General features: G+C 45.7%; 1 protein-coding gene across 7 annotated transcripts in view; it reads left to right on the top strand.

The window, feature by feature from the left end:
* The window catches only part of KATNIP (katanin interacting protein), a 203098-nt gene that overhangs the window by 145230 nt on the left and 42731 nt on the right, over window positions 1–15137 (top strand). For all 7 annotated transcript variants that reach the window (XM_057749980.1, XM_057749981.1, XM_057749982.1 and 4 more), the window contains one exon: window positions 13666–14533. In XM_057749980.1, the coding sequence (XP_057605963.1) occupies window positions 13666–14533 (868 nt within the window). The remainder of the gene's footprint in view (window positions 1–13665; window positions 14534–15137) is intronic.

Genomic DNA, 15137 nt, shown 5'->3' with positions numbered 1-15137 from the left:
CAGCTGGTTCTGAAAATGTTAACTACTTTATGGGCCGAACCAGCCCAGATTCAGCTGTAGGGCCTCCAAGTTAATGACCCCCGCCTGTCAGGTCCCGTCCCCGTCCTTCGTCCTCTGAGTCTGTGATGCTGGCGGGTCAGAGGTGTTGGCCCCCAGCCTGGCATGTATTATACTAGGTTAAATGTAGCTTGTTAAATGTCACGTCCCACCATCTTCTTCAAGCAGTTATGTCACAGAGAAGGGTTTTTGTTGGTCTTCTTCCCAAGGGACATATGAAAGGTCACTGGAATCTCTTCCCAATAAAGCATTCAAGTTCAGGTGCTCCAGGAAGGAGCAGGTTTAGTTCCCGGAGCTAGCCCTCAAGATAGATGGAGATAGGCCCATTCCCCATCCTTGAAAGTCTCGATCTGGGTGAAGACAGGTGTACACATGGGGCCATAAGGTGGTAGGCGCAGGGGTCCGGTTGCAAGCTCACCTTTGAGAGCGCAGAGGAAGACTCAACTCAATCCGAGGAGGCAGGGAGGGGCAGATCAGGAGGGCCAGGGGCTTCCCGGAGGCGTCATCAGCTCCTGAGCCAGGTCCCAAAGCCTGCGTGGCAGCTCTCTGGGCAACCACAACTCACAACCCAAAGTCCCCCATCCCCAGTAAGCCTCCCTATCAGCCCACAGCCCCTCAGTCCCTCCCGTTCAGGACCCAGCACTTCCGGGCAAAGAGAGCAGCCAGGGACCACAGCCTGTGTTCTCCCTGTGCAGCGGGGCCAGCGTGGGTGCCCAGCAGGTGACAGAACCGCTGGAGTGTGCCCCCCCCCCCACCAGGGCCGTGCAGGAAGAGGCCCCGTGACACACAGCTGTTTCGACTCCACTCGTCACCCACGCTGAGGAAGGGTTGGCTTTAATGGACCCTCCCTGGCATCCGGCACGTAGGCTCAGCCAATGCTTTGCTCCAGATGATTTCCTTCAGGCTTTGTCGCCTGTGCGGAGGGCAGGTGTTGGTCTCTAGGGAAAGTGTTTTGTGAGCACAAGAGCCCCCGCCTCTGCTTAGGTTGTTGTCACGATGGAGGCGGGCTGCCATCAATCTTTGCTGAGCAATTCATGTGCTCATTGGAAGAGACATGTCATTCGACCCCAGGGCCACGGAGGAAAGTGGCCTTACCGAGTCAATTCAGTTACTTAGATCAAAGTAATATGAATGTTGTTGTGTGAAAATACATTACAGTCTCAACGTCATTGGTCCTCGTCAACTGGAAAGAAGGATGCAGTCCTTCTTTGGACTGGAGAAGGTGCTCCCGTTGACCACATGCCAGCCACAGGGTTTCAAAGTGTCCTTTCGAAAATCCACAGTAAAAGGGGTTTGAGGCAGCATCAACAGAAGGCATAGCAATAACTCTGCTTAAACGACAGAGAAAATACGAGCACCAAGGAAACACGTACACCCTACACGCCCACACAAATAGTTCTCAAGGGTAAGGACGTCAGCAGGATGGCGTTTCACCTGGATTTCTTGGAAGCTGAGGCAAAGGAGGGAACAGCCAGGACCAGAGCCCTGTGGTTGGAAAGGAGGAAGCAGACTGGTTCTTTAGGAGTGAGAGAATTTTCCCTCGGATCTATTCGCAAAGGCACCCCTCATGCAGAGCTTTACTGAAGGGACGCCCAGGAGTACAGACCTGCAAAATCTCAACCCCGTCTTCTCCTGGCGCACACGTTTGTCTCACAAGGCTTCCGACCGTGTTCTTGAGGTGTGATGGCAGTTGCGTCTGTGTGTACGTAAATACATAGGAAAAGTCTACAAGGACATAGCGTATGTACACACGCCCCCCACACGCGCCCCACTGGTGCCCGCGGTGATTGCCTCTGGGGAGTGAGGAGGGAGCTAAGGTGGGGGTACAAGATATTTGGTCTATGGAGACTAATTAAAAAATAGAAGTGGAGGGCTTCCTAGGTGGCACAGTGGTTAAGAATCCGCCTGCCAATGCAGAGGTCACGGGTTCGATCCCAGCTCCAGGAAGATCCCACATGCCGCGGAGCAACTAAGCCCGTGTGCCAAAAAAAAAAAAAATAGAAGTGGGGGCTCAGGGTTCCACCCAGAGCAGGCGGCCAGGCTAGCACGGCCGAGGCAGAGACCTTCTCCAGGTCTGGCTTGACCCAAAGGGAGATGGCAGTAGGACCTCAGGGTGCCAGCCAGCGTGCCTCCCTGCGCACCAGCTGTGTGACCTCAGGGAAGGTTGAGCCTCAGTTTCTTCATCTGTCAGAGGGGCCCTAATGCCCACATTGGGGAATTGTTCCACAGACAGCATGGGACGATGCAGCCTTTTAATTTTTTATACTTGGAATCCCCAGAGGAGTGACTCCTACTGTTCCCCACCAGGGATCCTAGCTTGGTGATGCTTGGGCCGAATCCACCCACAGATACGGCTTGTTTGGTCTGCAGAGTGTTGGAAACTTTGCAGATTTCAACACCATCAGGCAGGGGACATGAGCCTCTCAGTCCCCGTGACCCCCACCACTCCCTAACCCTCTTCTTTCTCCTACCTGCCTGATCCCATGGGCACTGGAGGTCGCACCTTTGCCCCAGCCTGCTCCCCACTCTCTGTCCCCACTCAGCCAGCCTCCTTGGAGAGCGCTGAGGTCAGACAGGGCTCTAGACCGTTCTCGGACAGTCAAGAAGCCCATTGTGGAAACCAGGCATCTCCTTATGGAAGCCAGAATGCCCACCTCATGACTATGCAGACTGAAAGGTCTCCTCCCCACCCCAGCACCTCTTTCAGTGACAGCGTGTCTGTCTCACCAGATGTTTCCACGGCAGTAATTTTGCGGAACTAGTCATTGAAAGCTGCCCAGGCTGTCCTTCTCGAATAGCTCTTTCCTGATTAATTCACAGCACGTGCTTGCTCTGCGCCTCCGCTAAACAGAGAACACATCCATATAAACATGTAAAAGAGTGCTTTGAGAATCGACTTTTCTGACAGGCAGCAAATAGTAGGCTGCCATCCTGCAATTGGACAGTTGAAGCCGGGTTCCTGTGGTGTAACACGGGCTTGACGGTTCTCACCCTGAATTGCTATGGACGCCTTCGTAGCAATAACTTAGTGAACTAGGAATTTAGTTAGAGCTTCCCCACCTGGCTTTTAGGAAGGCTAACGCGGGGGGAAATAAGTACAGATGGACATGGGACTTCCCTGGTAGCACAGTGGTTAAGAATCTGCCTGCCAATGCAGGGGACATGGGTTCGATCCCTGGGCTGGGAAAATTCCACATGCTGCAGAACTAAGCCTGTGCACCACAACTACTGAGCCTGCACTCTAGAGCCCGCGAGCCACAACTACTGAGCCCACATGCCACAACTACTGAAACCTACACGCCTAGAGCCTGTGCTCTGCAACAAGAGAAGCCACCACAATGAGAAACCCGCACACCACAATAAAGAGTAGCCCCCACTCACCACAACTAGAGAAAGCCTGTGCACAGCAACAAAAACCCAGTGCAGCCAAAAATAAAATAAATAAACAAATAAATAAATAACAAAATAAACCTTAAAAAAAAAAGGATAGATGGACACCTCTGGGGTCTCAGATCTCATGTCCCAAGAGCAGATCAGAAGCTGAAGCAGGATGGAAAATGGTTTGGGGTTGAAACCAACAGGCTAGCATTTCTCTGATCAGATTTGGTCTCTGAAGATTCTTAGAGAGCAGTGCTACCTGGAGAGAAAAATACCTGTGTTTATTCACTTATAATCCCAAAGGAGTCGCTGAGCAGCCACGATGGGCCAGGTACTGGCTGGGCCCTTGGACCAAAATGGTAGGGCCTCTGCTGTCTTGGAGCTTAACTCTGAGTTGGGGAGACAATAAATAAATTAGAAAGCTGGTAAACAAGACCACTTCAGAGACCGGAAGGAAGGAAAACAGGGCCATGGGCTAGAGAGGGGACTGGATGGGGTGGGCGCTGCTCTAGGGAGAGCAGCCTCATCTCTCTAAAGACAAGGAGGAGCCAGCCCTGCAGATTTCCGGGGCAGAACATTCCAGGCAGGTGCCCCGGTCCCGAGCTGGGCATGAGCTTGCCGGGATCCGCAGCAATCAGAGCAGTGTGTTGGGAGCGGATAGGGGAGGGGAGAGAAGTTGTCACGGGACCAGATCACGCAGGTCACGGCCACTGAAGGGAGCTGGAATTTATTCTCCGCGTAGTGGGAAATCATGGGGTGACTTCAGGCAGGAGGCTGCCATGATCTAAGTTGTTTTTTGTTGTTATTGTTTTGTTTTCTTCCAGCCGCATAGTGCGGTCCGTAGGATCCTAGTTCCCCGACCAGGGATCGAATCCAGGCTTCCTGCAGTGGAAGTGCAGAGTTCTAACTACTGGACCTCCAGGGAATTCCCTGATTTTTTTTTTTGGGGGGGGGGTACATCAAGTTCAATCATCTGTTTTTATACACATATTCCCGTATTCCCTCCCTCCCTCGACTCCCCCCCCACCCTCCCGCGAGTCCCCCCCACCCTCCCCGTCCCAGTCCTCTAAGGCATCTTCCATCCTCGAGTTGGACTCCCTTTGTTATACAACAACTTCCCACTGGCTATCTATTTTACAGTTGGTAGTATATATATGTCTGTGCTACTCTCTCACTTCGTCTCAGCTTCCCCTTCACCCCCTGCCCCCCCCAAACCTCAAGTTCTCCAGTCCATTCTCTGCATCTGCGTCCTTGTTCTTGTCTTGTCACTGAGTTCATCAGTTCCATTTCTAGATTCTGTATATGTGAGTTAGCATACAATATTTGTCTTTCTCTTTCTGACTTACTTCACTCTGTATGACAGACTCTAGGTCTATCCACCTCATTACATATAGCTCCATCTCATCCCTTTTTATAGCTGAGTAATATTCCATTGTATATATATGCCACATCTTCTTTATCCATTCATTTGTTGATGGGCATTTAGGTTGCTTCCATGTCCTGGCTATTGTAAATAGTGCTGCAATAAACATTATGGTACATGTTTCTTTTGGGATTATGGTTTTCTTTGGGTATATGCCCAGGAGTGGGATTACTGGATCATATGGTAGTTCTATTTGTAGTTTTTTAAGGAACCTCCAAATTGTTTTCCATAGTGGCTGTACCAACTTACATTCCCACCACACCCTCTCCAACATTTGTTGTTTCCAGATTTTGTGATGATGGCCATTCTGATCGGTGTGAGGTGATACCTCATTGTGGCTTTGACTTGCATTCTCTGATGATGAGTGATGTTGAGCATCTTTTCATGTGTTTGTTGGCCATCTGTATGTCTTCTTTGGAGAAATGTCTATTTAGGTCCTCCGCCTAGTTGTGGATTGGGTTATTTGCTTTTTTGGTATGAAGCTGCATGAGCTGCTTGTATATTTTGGAGGTTAATCCTTTGTCCGTTGTTTCGTAGGCAACTATTTTTTCTCATTCTAAGGGTTGCCTTCTAGTCTTGTTTATGGTTTCTTTTGCTGTGCAAAAGCTTTTAAGTTTCATGAGGTCCCATTTGTTTATTCTTGATTTTATTTCCATGATTCTAGGAGGTGGGTCCAAAAGGATCTTGCTTTGATGTATGTCATAGAGTGTTCTGCCTATGTTTTCCTCTAGGAGTTTTATAGTGTCTGGCCTTACATGTAGGTCTTTAATCCATTTGGAGTTTATTTTTGTGTATGGTGTTAGGAAGTGTTCTAATTTCATTCTTTTACATGTAGCTGTCCAATTTTCCCAGCACCACTTATTGAAGAGGCTGTCTTTTTTCCATTGTATATTCGTGCCTCCTTTGTCAAAGATAAGGTGCCCATATGTGTTTGGGCTTACTTCTGAGTTCTCTATTCTGTTCCATTGGTCTTCCTTTCTATTTTTGTGCCAGTACCATACTGTCTTGATCACTATGGCCTTGTAGTATTGTTTGAAGTCAGGAAGCCTGATTCCACCAACTCCATTTTTCCTTCTCAAGATTGCTTTGGCTATTCGGGGTCTTTTGTGTTTCCATACAAATCGTAAGATTTCTTGCTCTAGTTCTGTGAAAAATGCCATTGGTGATTTGATCGGGATTGCAATGAATCTGTAAATTGCTTTGGGTAGTACAGTCATTTTCACGATGTTGATTCTTCCAATCCAGGAACATGGTATGTCCCTCCATCTGTTTGTGTCATCTTTGATTTCTTTCATCAATGTCTTAAAGTTTTCTGCATAAAGATTTTTGCCTCCTTAGGCAGGTTTATTCCTAGGTATTTTATTCTTTTGTTTGCAATGGTGAATGGGAGAGTTTCTTTAATTTCTCTTTGTGCTCTTCTGTTGTTAGTGTCTAGGTATGCAAGAGATTTCTGTGCATTAATTTTGTATCCTGCTACTTTACTAAACTCATCAATTAGTGCTAGCAGTTTTCTGGTAGAGTCTTTAGGGTTTTCTACATATAATATCATGTCATCTGCAAAGAGTGACAATTTTACTTCTTTTCCAATTTGGATTCCTTTTATTTCTTTTTCTTCTCTGATTGCTGTACCTAAAACTTCCAAAACTATGTTGAATAATAACGGTGAGATTGGACACCCTTGTCTTGTTCCTGTTCTTAGAGGGAATTCTTTCAGGTTTTCCCCATTGAGAACGATGTTGGCTTTTGGTTTCTCATATATGGCTTTTATTATGTTGAGGTAATTTCCTTCTATGCCCATTTTCTGGAGAGCTTTTATCATAAATGGATGTTGAACTTTGTCCAAAGCTTTTTCTGCATCTATTGAGATGATCATATGGTTTTTATCCTTCAATTTGTTGATATGATGTATCACATTGATTGATTTGTGTATATTGAAGAATCCTTGCATCCCAGGGATGAACCCCACTTGATCATGGTGGATGATTTTTTTAATGTGCTGTTGGATTCTGTTAGCTAGTATTTTGTTGAGGATTTTTGCATCTATATTCATGAGTGATATTGGTCTGTAATTTTCTTTTTTTTGTGACATCTTTGCCTGGTTTTGGTATCAGGGTGATTGTGGCCTCGTAGAATGAGTTTGGGAGTGTCCCGCCTTCTGCAATAGTTTGGAAGAGTTTGAGAAGGATAGGTGTTAGCTCTTCTCTAAATGTTTGGTAGAATTTGCCCGTGAATCCGTCTGGTCCTGGGCTTTTGTGTGTTGGGAGATTTTTAATCACTGCCTCAATTTCCGTACTTGTGATTGGTCTGTTCATAGTTTCTATTTCTTCCTGGTTCAGTCTTGGAAGATTGTATTTTTCTAAGAATTTATCCATTTCTTCCAGTTTATCCAATTGATTGGCATATAGTTGCTTGTAGTGTAGTCTCTCATGATCTTTTGTATTTCTGAGGTGTCCGTTGTTACTTCTCCTTTTTCATTTCTAATTCTGTTGGTTTGCATCTTCTCCCTTTTTTTCTTGATGAGTCTGGCTAATGGTTTATCAATTTTGTTAATCTTCTCAAAGAACCAGCTTTTAGTTTTATTAATTTTTGCTATTGCTTCCTTCCTTTCTTTTTCATTTATTTCTGCTCTGATCTTTATAATTTCTTTCCTTCTGCTTACTTTGGAGTTTCTTTGTTCTTCTTTTCCTCATTGTTTTAGGTGTAAGGTTAGGTTGTTTATTCGATCATTTTCTTGTTTCTTAAGGTAGGACTGTATTGCTATAAACTTCCCTCTTAGAACTGCTTTTGCTGCATCCCATAGATTTTAGGTTGTTGTGTTTTCATTGTCATTTGTTTCTAGATATCTTTTGATTTCCTCTTTGATTTCTTTAGTGATTTCTTGGTTGTTTTAGAGTGAATTGTTTAGCCTCCATGTGTTTGTATTTTTTGCAGTTTTTTTCCTGTAATTGATATCTAGTCTCATGGCGTTGTGGTCAGAGAAGATGCTTGATATGATTTCAATTTTCTTGAATTTGCCAAGGTTTGATTTGTGACCCAAGATGTGATCTATCCTGGAAAATGTTCCGTGTGCACTTGAGAAGAAAGTGTAGTCTGTCATTTTTGGATGGAATGTCCTATAAATATCAATTAAGTCGAGATGGTCTAATGTGTCATTTAAAGCTTGTGTGTCTTTATTGATTTTCTGTTTGGATGATCTGTCCATTGATGTAAGTGGGGTGTTCAAGTGTCCCACTATTATTGTGTTCCTGTCGATGTCCCCTTTTATAGCTGTTAGCATTTGCCTTATGTATTGAGGTGCTCCTATGTTGGGGGCATAGATATTTACCATTGTGATATGTTCTTCTTGAATGGATCCCTTGATCATTAGGTAGTGTCCTTCCTTGTCTCTTTTAATAGTCTTTACTTTCAAGTCTAATTTGTCTGATATGAGTATTGCTACACCAGCTTTCTTTTGACTTCCATTTGCATGGAATATCTTCTTCCATCCCTTTACTTTCAGTCTATATGTATCCCTTGGTCTGAAGTGGGTTTCTTGTAGGCAACATATAGAAGGGTCTTGTTTTTGTATCCATTCAGCCAGTCTGTGTCTTTTGGTTGGAGCATTTAATCCATTTACATTTAAGGTGATTATTGACATGTGCATTCCAATTACCATTTTCTTAATTGTTTTGGGTTTGTATTTGTAGGTGTTTTCCTTTTCTTGTGTTTCCTACTTAGAGAAGTTCCTTTAGCACTTGTTGTAAGGCTGATTTGGTGGTGCTGAATTCTCTTAACTTTTGCTTATCTGGAAAGCTTTTGATTTCTCCGTCAAATCTGAATGAGATTCTTGCTGGGTAGAGTATTCTTGGCTGTAGGTTTCTCTCTTTCAGGACTTTCAGTATATCCTGCCATTCCCTTCTGGCCTGCAGAGTTTCTGTAGAAAGGTCAGCTGTTATCCTTATGGGTTTTCCCTTATGTGTTATTTGTTGCTTTTCTCTTGCTGCTTTTAATATTTTTTCTTTGTGTTTAACTGTCGTTAGTTTGATTAATATGTGCCTTGGTGTATTTCTCCTTGGGTTTATTCTGTATGGGACTCTCTGTGCTTCTTGGACTTGGTTCATTATTTCCTTTCCCATGTTGGGGAAGTTTTCCACTACAGCCTCTTCAAATATTTTCTCAGACCCTTTCTTTTTTTCTTCTTCTTCTGGGATGCCTATAATTCGAATGTTGGTGTGCTTAATGTTATCACTGAGGTCTCTGAGGCTGTCTTCTATTCTTTTTATTCTTTTTTCTTTTTCCTGCTCTGTGGCAGTTATTTCCCCCATTCTATCTTCCAACTCACTTATTCGTTCTTCTGCCTCAGTCATTCTGCTGGTTATAGCATCTAGAGTATTTTTAATTTCAGTTATTTTGTTATCCATTGTTATCCATTTGTTATCCATTGTTTGTTTTTCTGAGTTCTTATGAACTGTTTCTTGTACTTTCTCTATTTTGTTATCGAGATTTTGTATCATTTTTACTATCATTACTCTAAATTCTTTTTCAGGCATTTTTCCTATTTCCTCCTCATTTATTTGGTCTTGTGGGGTTTTTTCCTGCTCCTTTGCCTGCATGGTGTTCCTTTGTTTCCTCATGGTTGTCCAGACTTTTTGGATTGCTTGTCCTGGCATTAGAGGTGTTTATAGAAGACTGTCTAAGCCTCAGACTAATGTTAATATTTCTGTTTCCTTAGAGTCTCAGCTGTAAGTGTCCTTCTACTCGCCTTGGGTTTTTTTGCATTATTCTGTGGCCAGCAGAGCTTCCTTTATTGTTTGTCTGTAAGTGTCGGTGTGTGGGGAGGGAGAGGGTACAATAGTGGCTCCTTTCCCTGGGAGTGAGTGAGCAGTGGCGCACTGTTGTTTCAGTTGGGCTTGGAGGTGCCTGTTGCAGAGGGATGCCGGTGGCTCAGGTGTAAACAGAAAGTCTCAGAGTTGAGCCTCTCTCGGGTTTTTGTTTTTGTTTTTTTTTTTCTCTGCAGCCTCCCTGCTCCCGGCATTCCAAGGGGTTTTAATACAGCCCCGCCCGAGTGCCTGAGGGTACTTGTTATCTCTGAGCGCCTTAGGTGGCCCACAGGGCGTCTCTCCACTGCCTGTTCCCTGATTTGTTTTTCAAGAAAGACTGGCTGCTGGAAATGAAGTGTGTGTGCAGGGGTGGGGTGGGGGTGGGAGGGTGACTGTGCAGAGTGCAAACACAGAGAGTACTTAGGAGGCTACAGTTATTGTCTCCGGGAAAGATGATGGTGGCCCTGGCTAGAAGGCGGCAGCCATTCAGGGAGAAGCGGTCATATTCGGGAGGGGGTTTGGAGGTAAAGCTGTGCGGTTTCTGACGGATTGGATATGTGAGTGAGAGAGCAGGAAAACTCAAGGACTCCTAGGTTTGGGGCAGCTGGTTGAATGGTGGAAACACTTTTGAGATGGAAGAAGACAAAGTTTGGGAAAAGTGGGTTGATCATTCTGCTTGGGGCCTGTTAAGGTTGAGACGCCTGTTCGATATCGAGGAGGAGAGGTCATGTGGTCACTGGGGCTGGATGGAGAGGTCAGGATTGGAGGTCAAAATAGTCAGGAGTCCGATGTTCATAGCAGCACTCTTCACAATAGCCAAGGCATAGAAACAACCTAAGTGTCCATCAGCAGATGAACAGATAAAGAAGATGTGGTACATATACACAATGGAATACTACTCAGCCATTAAAAAAGAATGAAATAATGCCATTTGCAGGAACATGGATGGACCTAGAGATTATCATATGAAGCGGAGTCAGTCAGAGAAAGACAAATGTCATATGATATCAGTTATATGTGGAATCTAAAACATGACACAAGTGAACTTATTCACAGAAAAGAAAGAGACTCACAGACATAGAAAACAAACTTATGGTTCCCAAAGGGGAAAGGGGGTGGGGGAGGATAAATTACGAGTTGGGGATTAGCAGATACCCACTACTTATATAAAATAGATGAACAACAGGGACCTACTGTGTAGCACAGGGAACTATATTCTATATCTTGCAATAAAACATAATGGAAAAGAATCTGGAAAAGAATATACATGTATATATATACACGCACGTGTGTGTGTGTGTAGAAAAAACTGAGCCATTTCGCTATACACCTGAAACTGAAAAACATAGTAAATCAACTATACTTCAATAATAAAATAAAATAAAATAGTTGAGAGTTACTAATGCGAGAATGATATTTAGGGCCTGGGGCCTGAATGGGACCACCCAGTGAGAGAGTGCAGGAAAATCAGGAGGCCTGGGACCAGCCCAACCGGTCAAGGCCCAAATGAAGAGGAGAAACAGTGGGGAGCTTGGGCTATGGTGAGAGCGGGGAGGCAGGAGGACAACCTGACTGAGGACTGAGAACTTCTCAGTGGGTCTGACCACTTGCTGGACCCTAATCAGGTCCACACCAGGGCACCCTTGAGAGTGAAAAGAAGGCTCTGTGAGTGATAGAGCAGGGCAACAGGAATAAATCAGAATCACCCAGACAGATGAGGACGTTCTGTCACCCCAGTTATTGGCACCCTCAGCAGGGTGGGTTCATGTAGAGAAGGAGGCAAAGGCCCACCGGAGGGAGGCACTGCTGTGATGGGGACTCTCAGAGTTTGCTGTAAATGTGGACAGACAGTCAGATTGTGGGGCACCCCAGAATGGACTGCCCCTCAGCAATAAGAAGGAATAAAACTATTCATTTACACAACAGGTTGAATCTCAAAGTTACGCCGAGTGAAAAAATCCGGGCCCCAAAGTGTTCATAGTGCGTGATTCCTTTTATATAAAAACTCTAGAAAATGCAAAGTAAGCTATAGTGACAGAAGGCTGATGGGTGGTTGCCTAGAGGTAGGGGAGGAAGGTGGGGTGGAGGGATTACACGGGGGCACGAGGAAACCTTGGGGTTGATAATTGTGTTCATTACCTTGATGATGGGCATATACGTCTTAAAACCTACCAAGTGGTATGCTTTATTTTTTTTTACTGAAGTATAGTTGATTTACAGTGTTGTGTTAGTTTCAGGTGTACAGCATAGTGATTCAGTTATATATGGTTTTATATATTTATAAATATATATATGTGTGTGTGTGGGTATATATGTCCTTTTCAAATTCTTTTCACTTATAGGTTATTAGAAAATATTGAATATAGCTCCCTGTGCTATAAGTAGATCCTTGTTTTTCACCTATTTTATATATAATAGTGTGTACCTGCTAATCCCAAACTCCTAATTTATCCCCCACTTTCCCCTTTGGTAGCCATAAGTTTGTTTTCTATGTCTGTGAATCTATTTCTGTTTTGTAACTAAGTTCGTTTGTATCTTTTTTTTTTTTTTGATTCCACATATAAGTGATATCATATGATATTTGTCTTTCTCTGTCTGACTTCACTTAGTATAAAATAATCTCTCGGTCCATCCATGTTGCGGCAAAAGGCATTAGTTCATTCTTTTTTATGGCTGAGTAATATTCCATTGTGTATATGTACCACATCTTCTGTATCTATTAAGTTGTACACTTTAAATATGTACAGTGTACTATATGAGGTATGTATTGTATTCCTCGAGAAAGCTGTTTATTAAGAATATTTTTGTGCAAAGAAGCATGAATGAATACGGCAGTAGCAGGAGGAGGTAAGGTGTGATTTGAAGTATGAAGCATTGAACGCCTGCCTGATGTGGGGTACACGTGCTGGGAGGAGAGGAGATGGAAGGCTAGCAGGGACCCTTTTGTGAAGGTTACTGTATGTCATGCTGAGGGGTTCGGAATTCATCTCGTGGGCCTGGCGTGCTCCACCTTCCTTGTGCAAAGGAACCATCTGGAGAATCTGGCACAAGTGCAGCACCCACACCGCATCCTCTATGCTCCCCTCTGATCGAGGCTGCAGCTAAGTTGGGACTGTCCTGGGCGTCCTGACTGGGTACCGCCTCCAGTGCTTCCAGGCTCTAAGCCTTTCTGCTTGGGTTCTTTTCCCAAAGCCACCGGAGGGCTCAGCCTGTGGACATGGCAGGAAGTTAGTGCCCCCAGGGGCAGCCGTCAGCGGCAGGGAAGGGAGTGGTTGGATAAACGCCCAGCCTCCTGCCTTCGGAGGGACACTTCTGAGATGCTTTCTGTGGGCCCCTCACCGTGTCCCAGCCGGATGCAGCTGCAGCTCCCCACAGCAGTGAGCAGCCCCAACGCCTTTTTTGGGTTTTCACCTGCCCTACCCGACTCTCCCTCTTAGGAACACCTGCGGATAAGCGACCTGCCCTCAGATCTTTGTCTCAGATTCTGCTTTCAGGGCCCCCAAAATATGACACCCATGGAACCTAGGGCGTCTGCATTTTATGTGCCTGCCAAGCTTTTCTGACACAGGAGGCCCAGGAACCATACTTTTAAGAACACTGCTATCAGCAGTGAAAAAACATGAAGGATTTCACAAAGGGATGTGACTGGGCCAGATCTGCTCGTGTAGAAAATTAACTCTGGTTGGCAATGTGAAGTTGAGGTTGAAGAAGCAAGAGACGGGAAGCAGGGAGACCAATTAGCAGGCTATTACACGTGTCCCAGCAGGAGGTAATGATGACGAAGTTGGCGACGGAGGCCGCCTCTTTGTGAAAGTCCTGTGATTTATAGCATATATAACCCTTTGCGCCGAAATGAGACGGAGCCTGATTTAACAGTCCCAGTGCTGTACTCTCAGAAAGCTCCCGTTTCTAGCGTCCCGCATTTCTCTCTTTCATCTGCTCCTTTCGAAATCTGATACATCAGCCCGATGCCATGCATCTTCATTTTGTGAAATTTTGTGTTTTCAGGATCTTGACATTGGGGCCAAGAACATGAAGCTTTATGTCAACGAAAAACTCATCTTCGATGGCAAGTTAGACAAAGGCGGTGGTGAGGCCCCGCAGAGCATCCTTGTGGGCCTGCAAAATAAGAGAATGGAGAACAGTGTTACCGCCCAGTTGGAAGAAAGCAAAGGTGCCCACGAGAGGGCTGGCACCGATGGGGACAAGGAGCTCGGTGCCAGTTACTCGCCACCAGCTGGAGCAGCAGAGGATGTGAAGGTTTCTTCACAAGGAAGTGTATTTGGTGGAAGGATGAATTCTCCTGACTGCGTGAAAGACGACTTGTCCAAGTTAAAGGAAGAGTCCAGATTTTTAGCCACCCCATCCTCGCCAGGGGGCGTGCCCAGTGCCCCTCCCCGCTCCCCCACTGTGGAATGCCCTCCTCCTCTGGACCAGGAGCTCTCGCTCATCCAACAGCTGGAAAACCTCACTGGCAGAAAAGTCTCTGAGCCACCAGGGAAAACCCCATCCTGGTTACAACCTTCTCCTGCAGGGAAAGGCAGGAAGCAGGGAGGCCCGAAGCTGAAGCCCCTCTGGCTGAGTCCGGAGAAGCCGCTGGACTGGAGAAGCAGGCTTCCGTCAGATGACATCATCCATGAGGGGCCTGGAGAGACCGAGGCCGGGGATAAAGGCCCCAAGCGTGAGCAAGGGCGGGCGAGCTGCCAGGATGTCACTGCCGTTGAGAGAGCCCAGAGGGCACCCCCCAAAGTCTGCGGTGATGACTTTGACATCTTTAACCAGCCCTGCCACAGGGAGCACCCTGCTAGTGGGAGGAGGGGCCTGAGAAAGGACGCCCTCGGCAGCAGTCATGGTGACGTGCAGCCAACCAGCAGAGGTAAGCTCGGGCAGCAGCCTCACACGGGGGCCATCTCACCTGAGCCAGGGCCGCTGATTGGCATGAAGCTATTTTGGACCTCCGTTTCCTCATCTGCAAAACAAGGGGGTACTTCTCAAAGAAGGGTCACAAATTCCCTGTCTCAGGGGCCACAGGGGTGGCAGCAGTGAGTGAAATGGGCAAGGCACACTTTGCATGTTAAACTCATAGATATATTTGTCACTGCCTAGATGTGTTCCTTTGTCCATTTTTCTTGCAAAACGTGGTTGTTCCAATCTAGACTGTTATCCTACCTCTGACAGAGATGTTGGTCTCTGATTACTTCACTTTATTCTTAACTGTACCATTAGAAAAATAGTGCAAGTATAATGATAAATAGCAATCCATTCCTTTTTTTAATTAATTAATTAATTTTTGTTTTATTTATTGGCTGCGTTGGGTCTTCATTGCTGTGCACGGGCTTTCTCAAGTTGCAGTGAGTGGGGTCTACTCTTTGTGGCAGTGCATGGGCTTCTCATTGCGGTGGCTTCTCTTGTTGCGGAGCATAGGCTCTAGGTGCGTGGGCTTCAGTAGTTATGACTCGAGGGCTCAATAGTTGTGGCTC

Source organism: Hippopotamus amphibius, chromosome 9 (assembly GCF_030028045.1).
Source record: "Hippopotamus amphibius kiboko isolate mHipAmp2 chromosome 9, mHipAmp2.hap2, whole genome shotgun sequence".
Taxonomy (NCBI): domain Eukaryota; kingdom Metazoa; phylum Chordata; class Mammalia; order Artiodactyla; family Hippopotamidae; genus Hippopotamus; species Hippopotamus amphibius.
The sequence above is the reverse complement of the archived record's forward strand: the minus strand, read 5'-3'. Positions and strand labels throughout refer to the sequence as shown.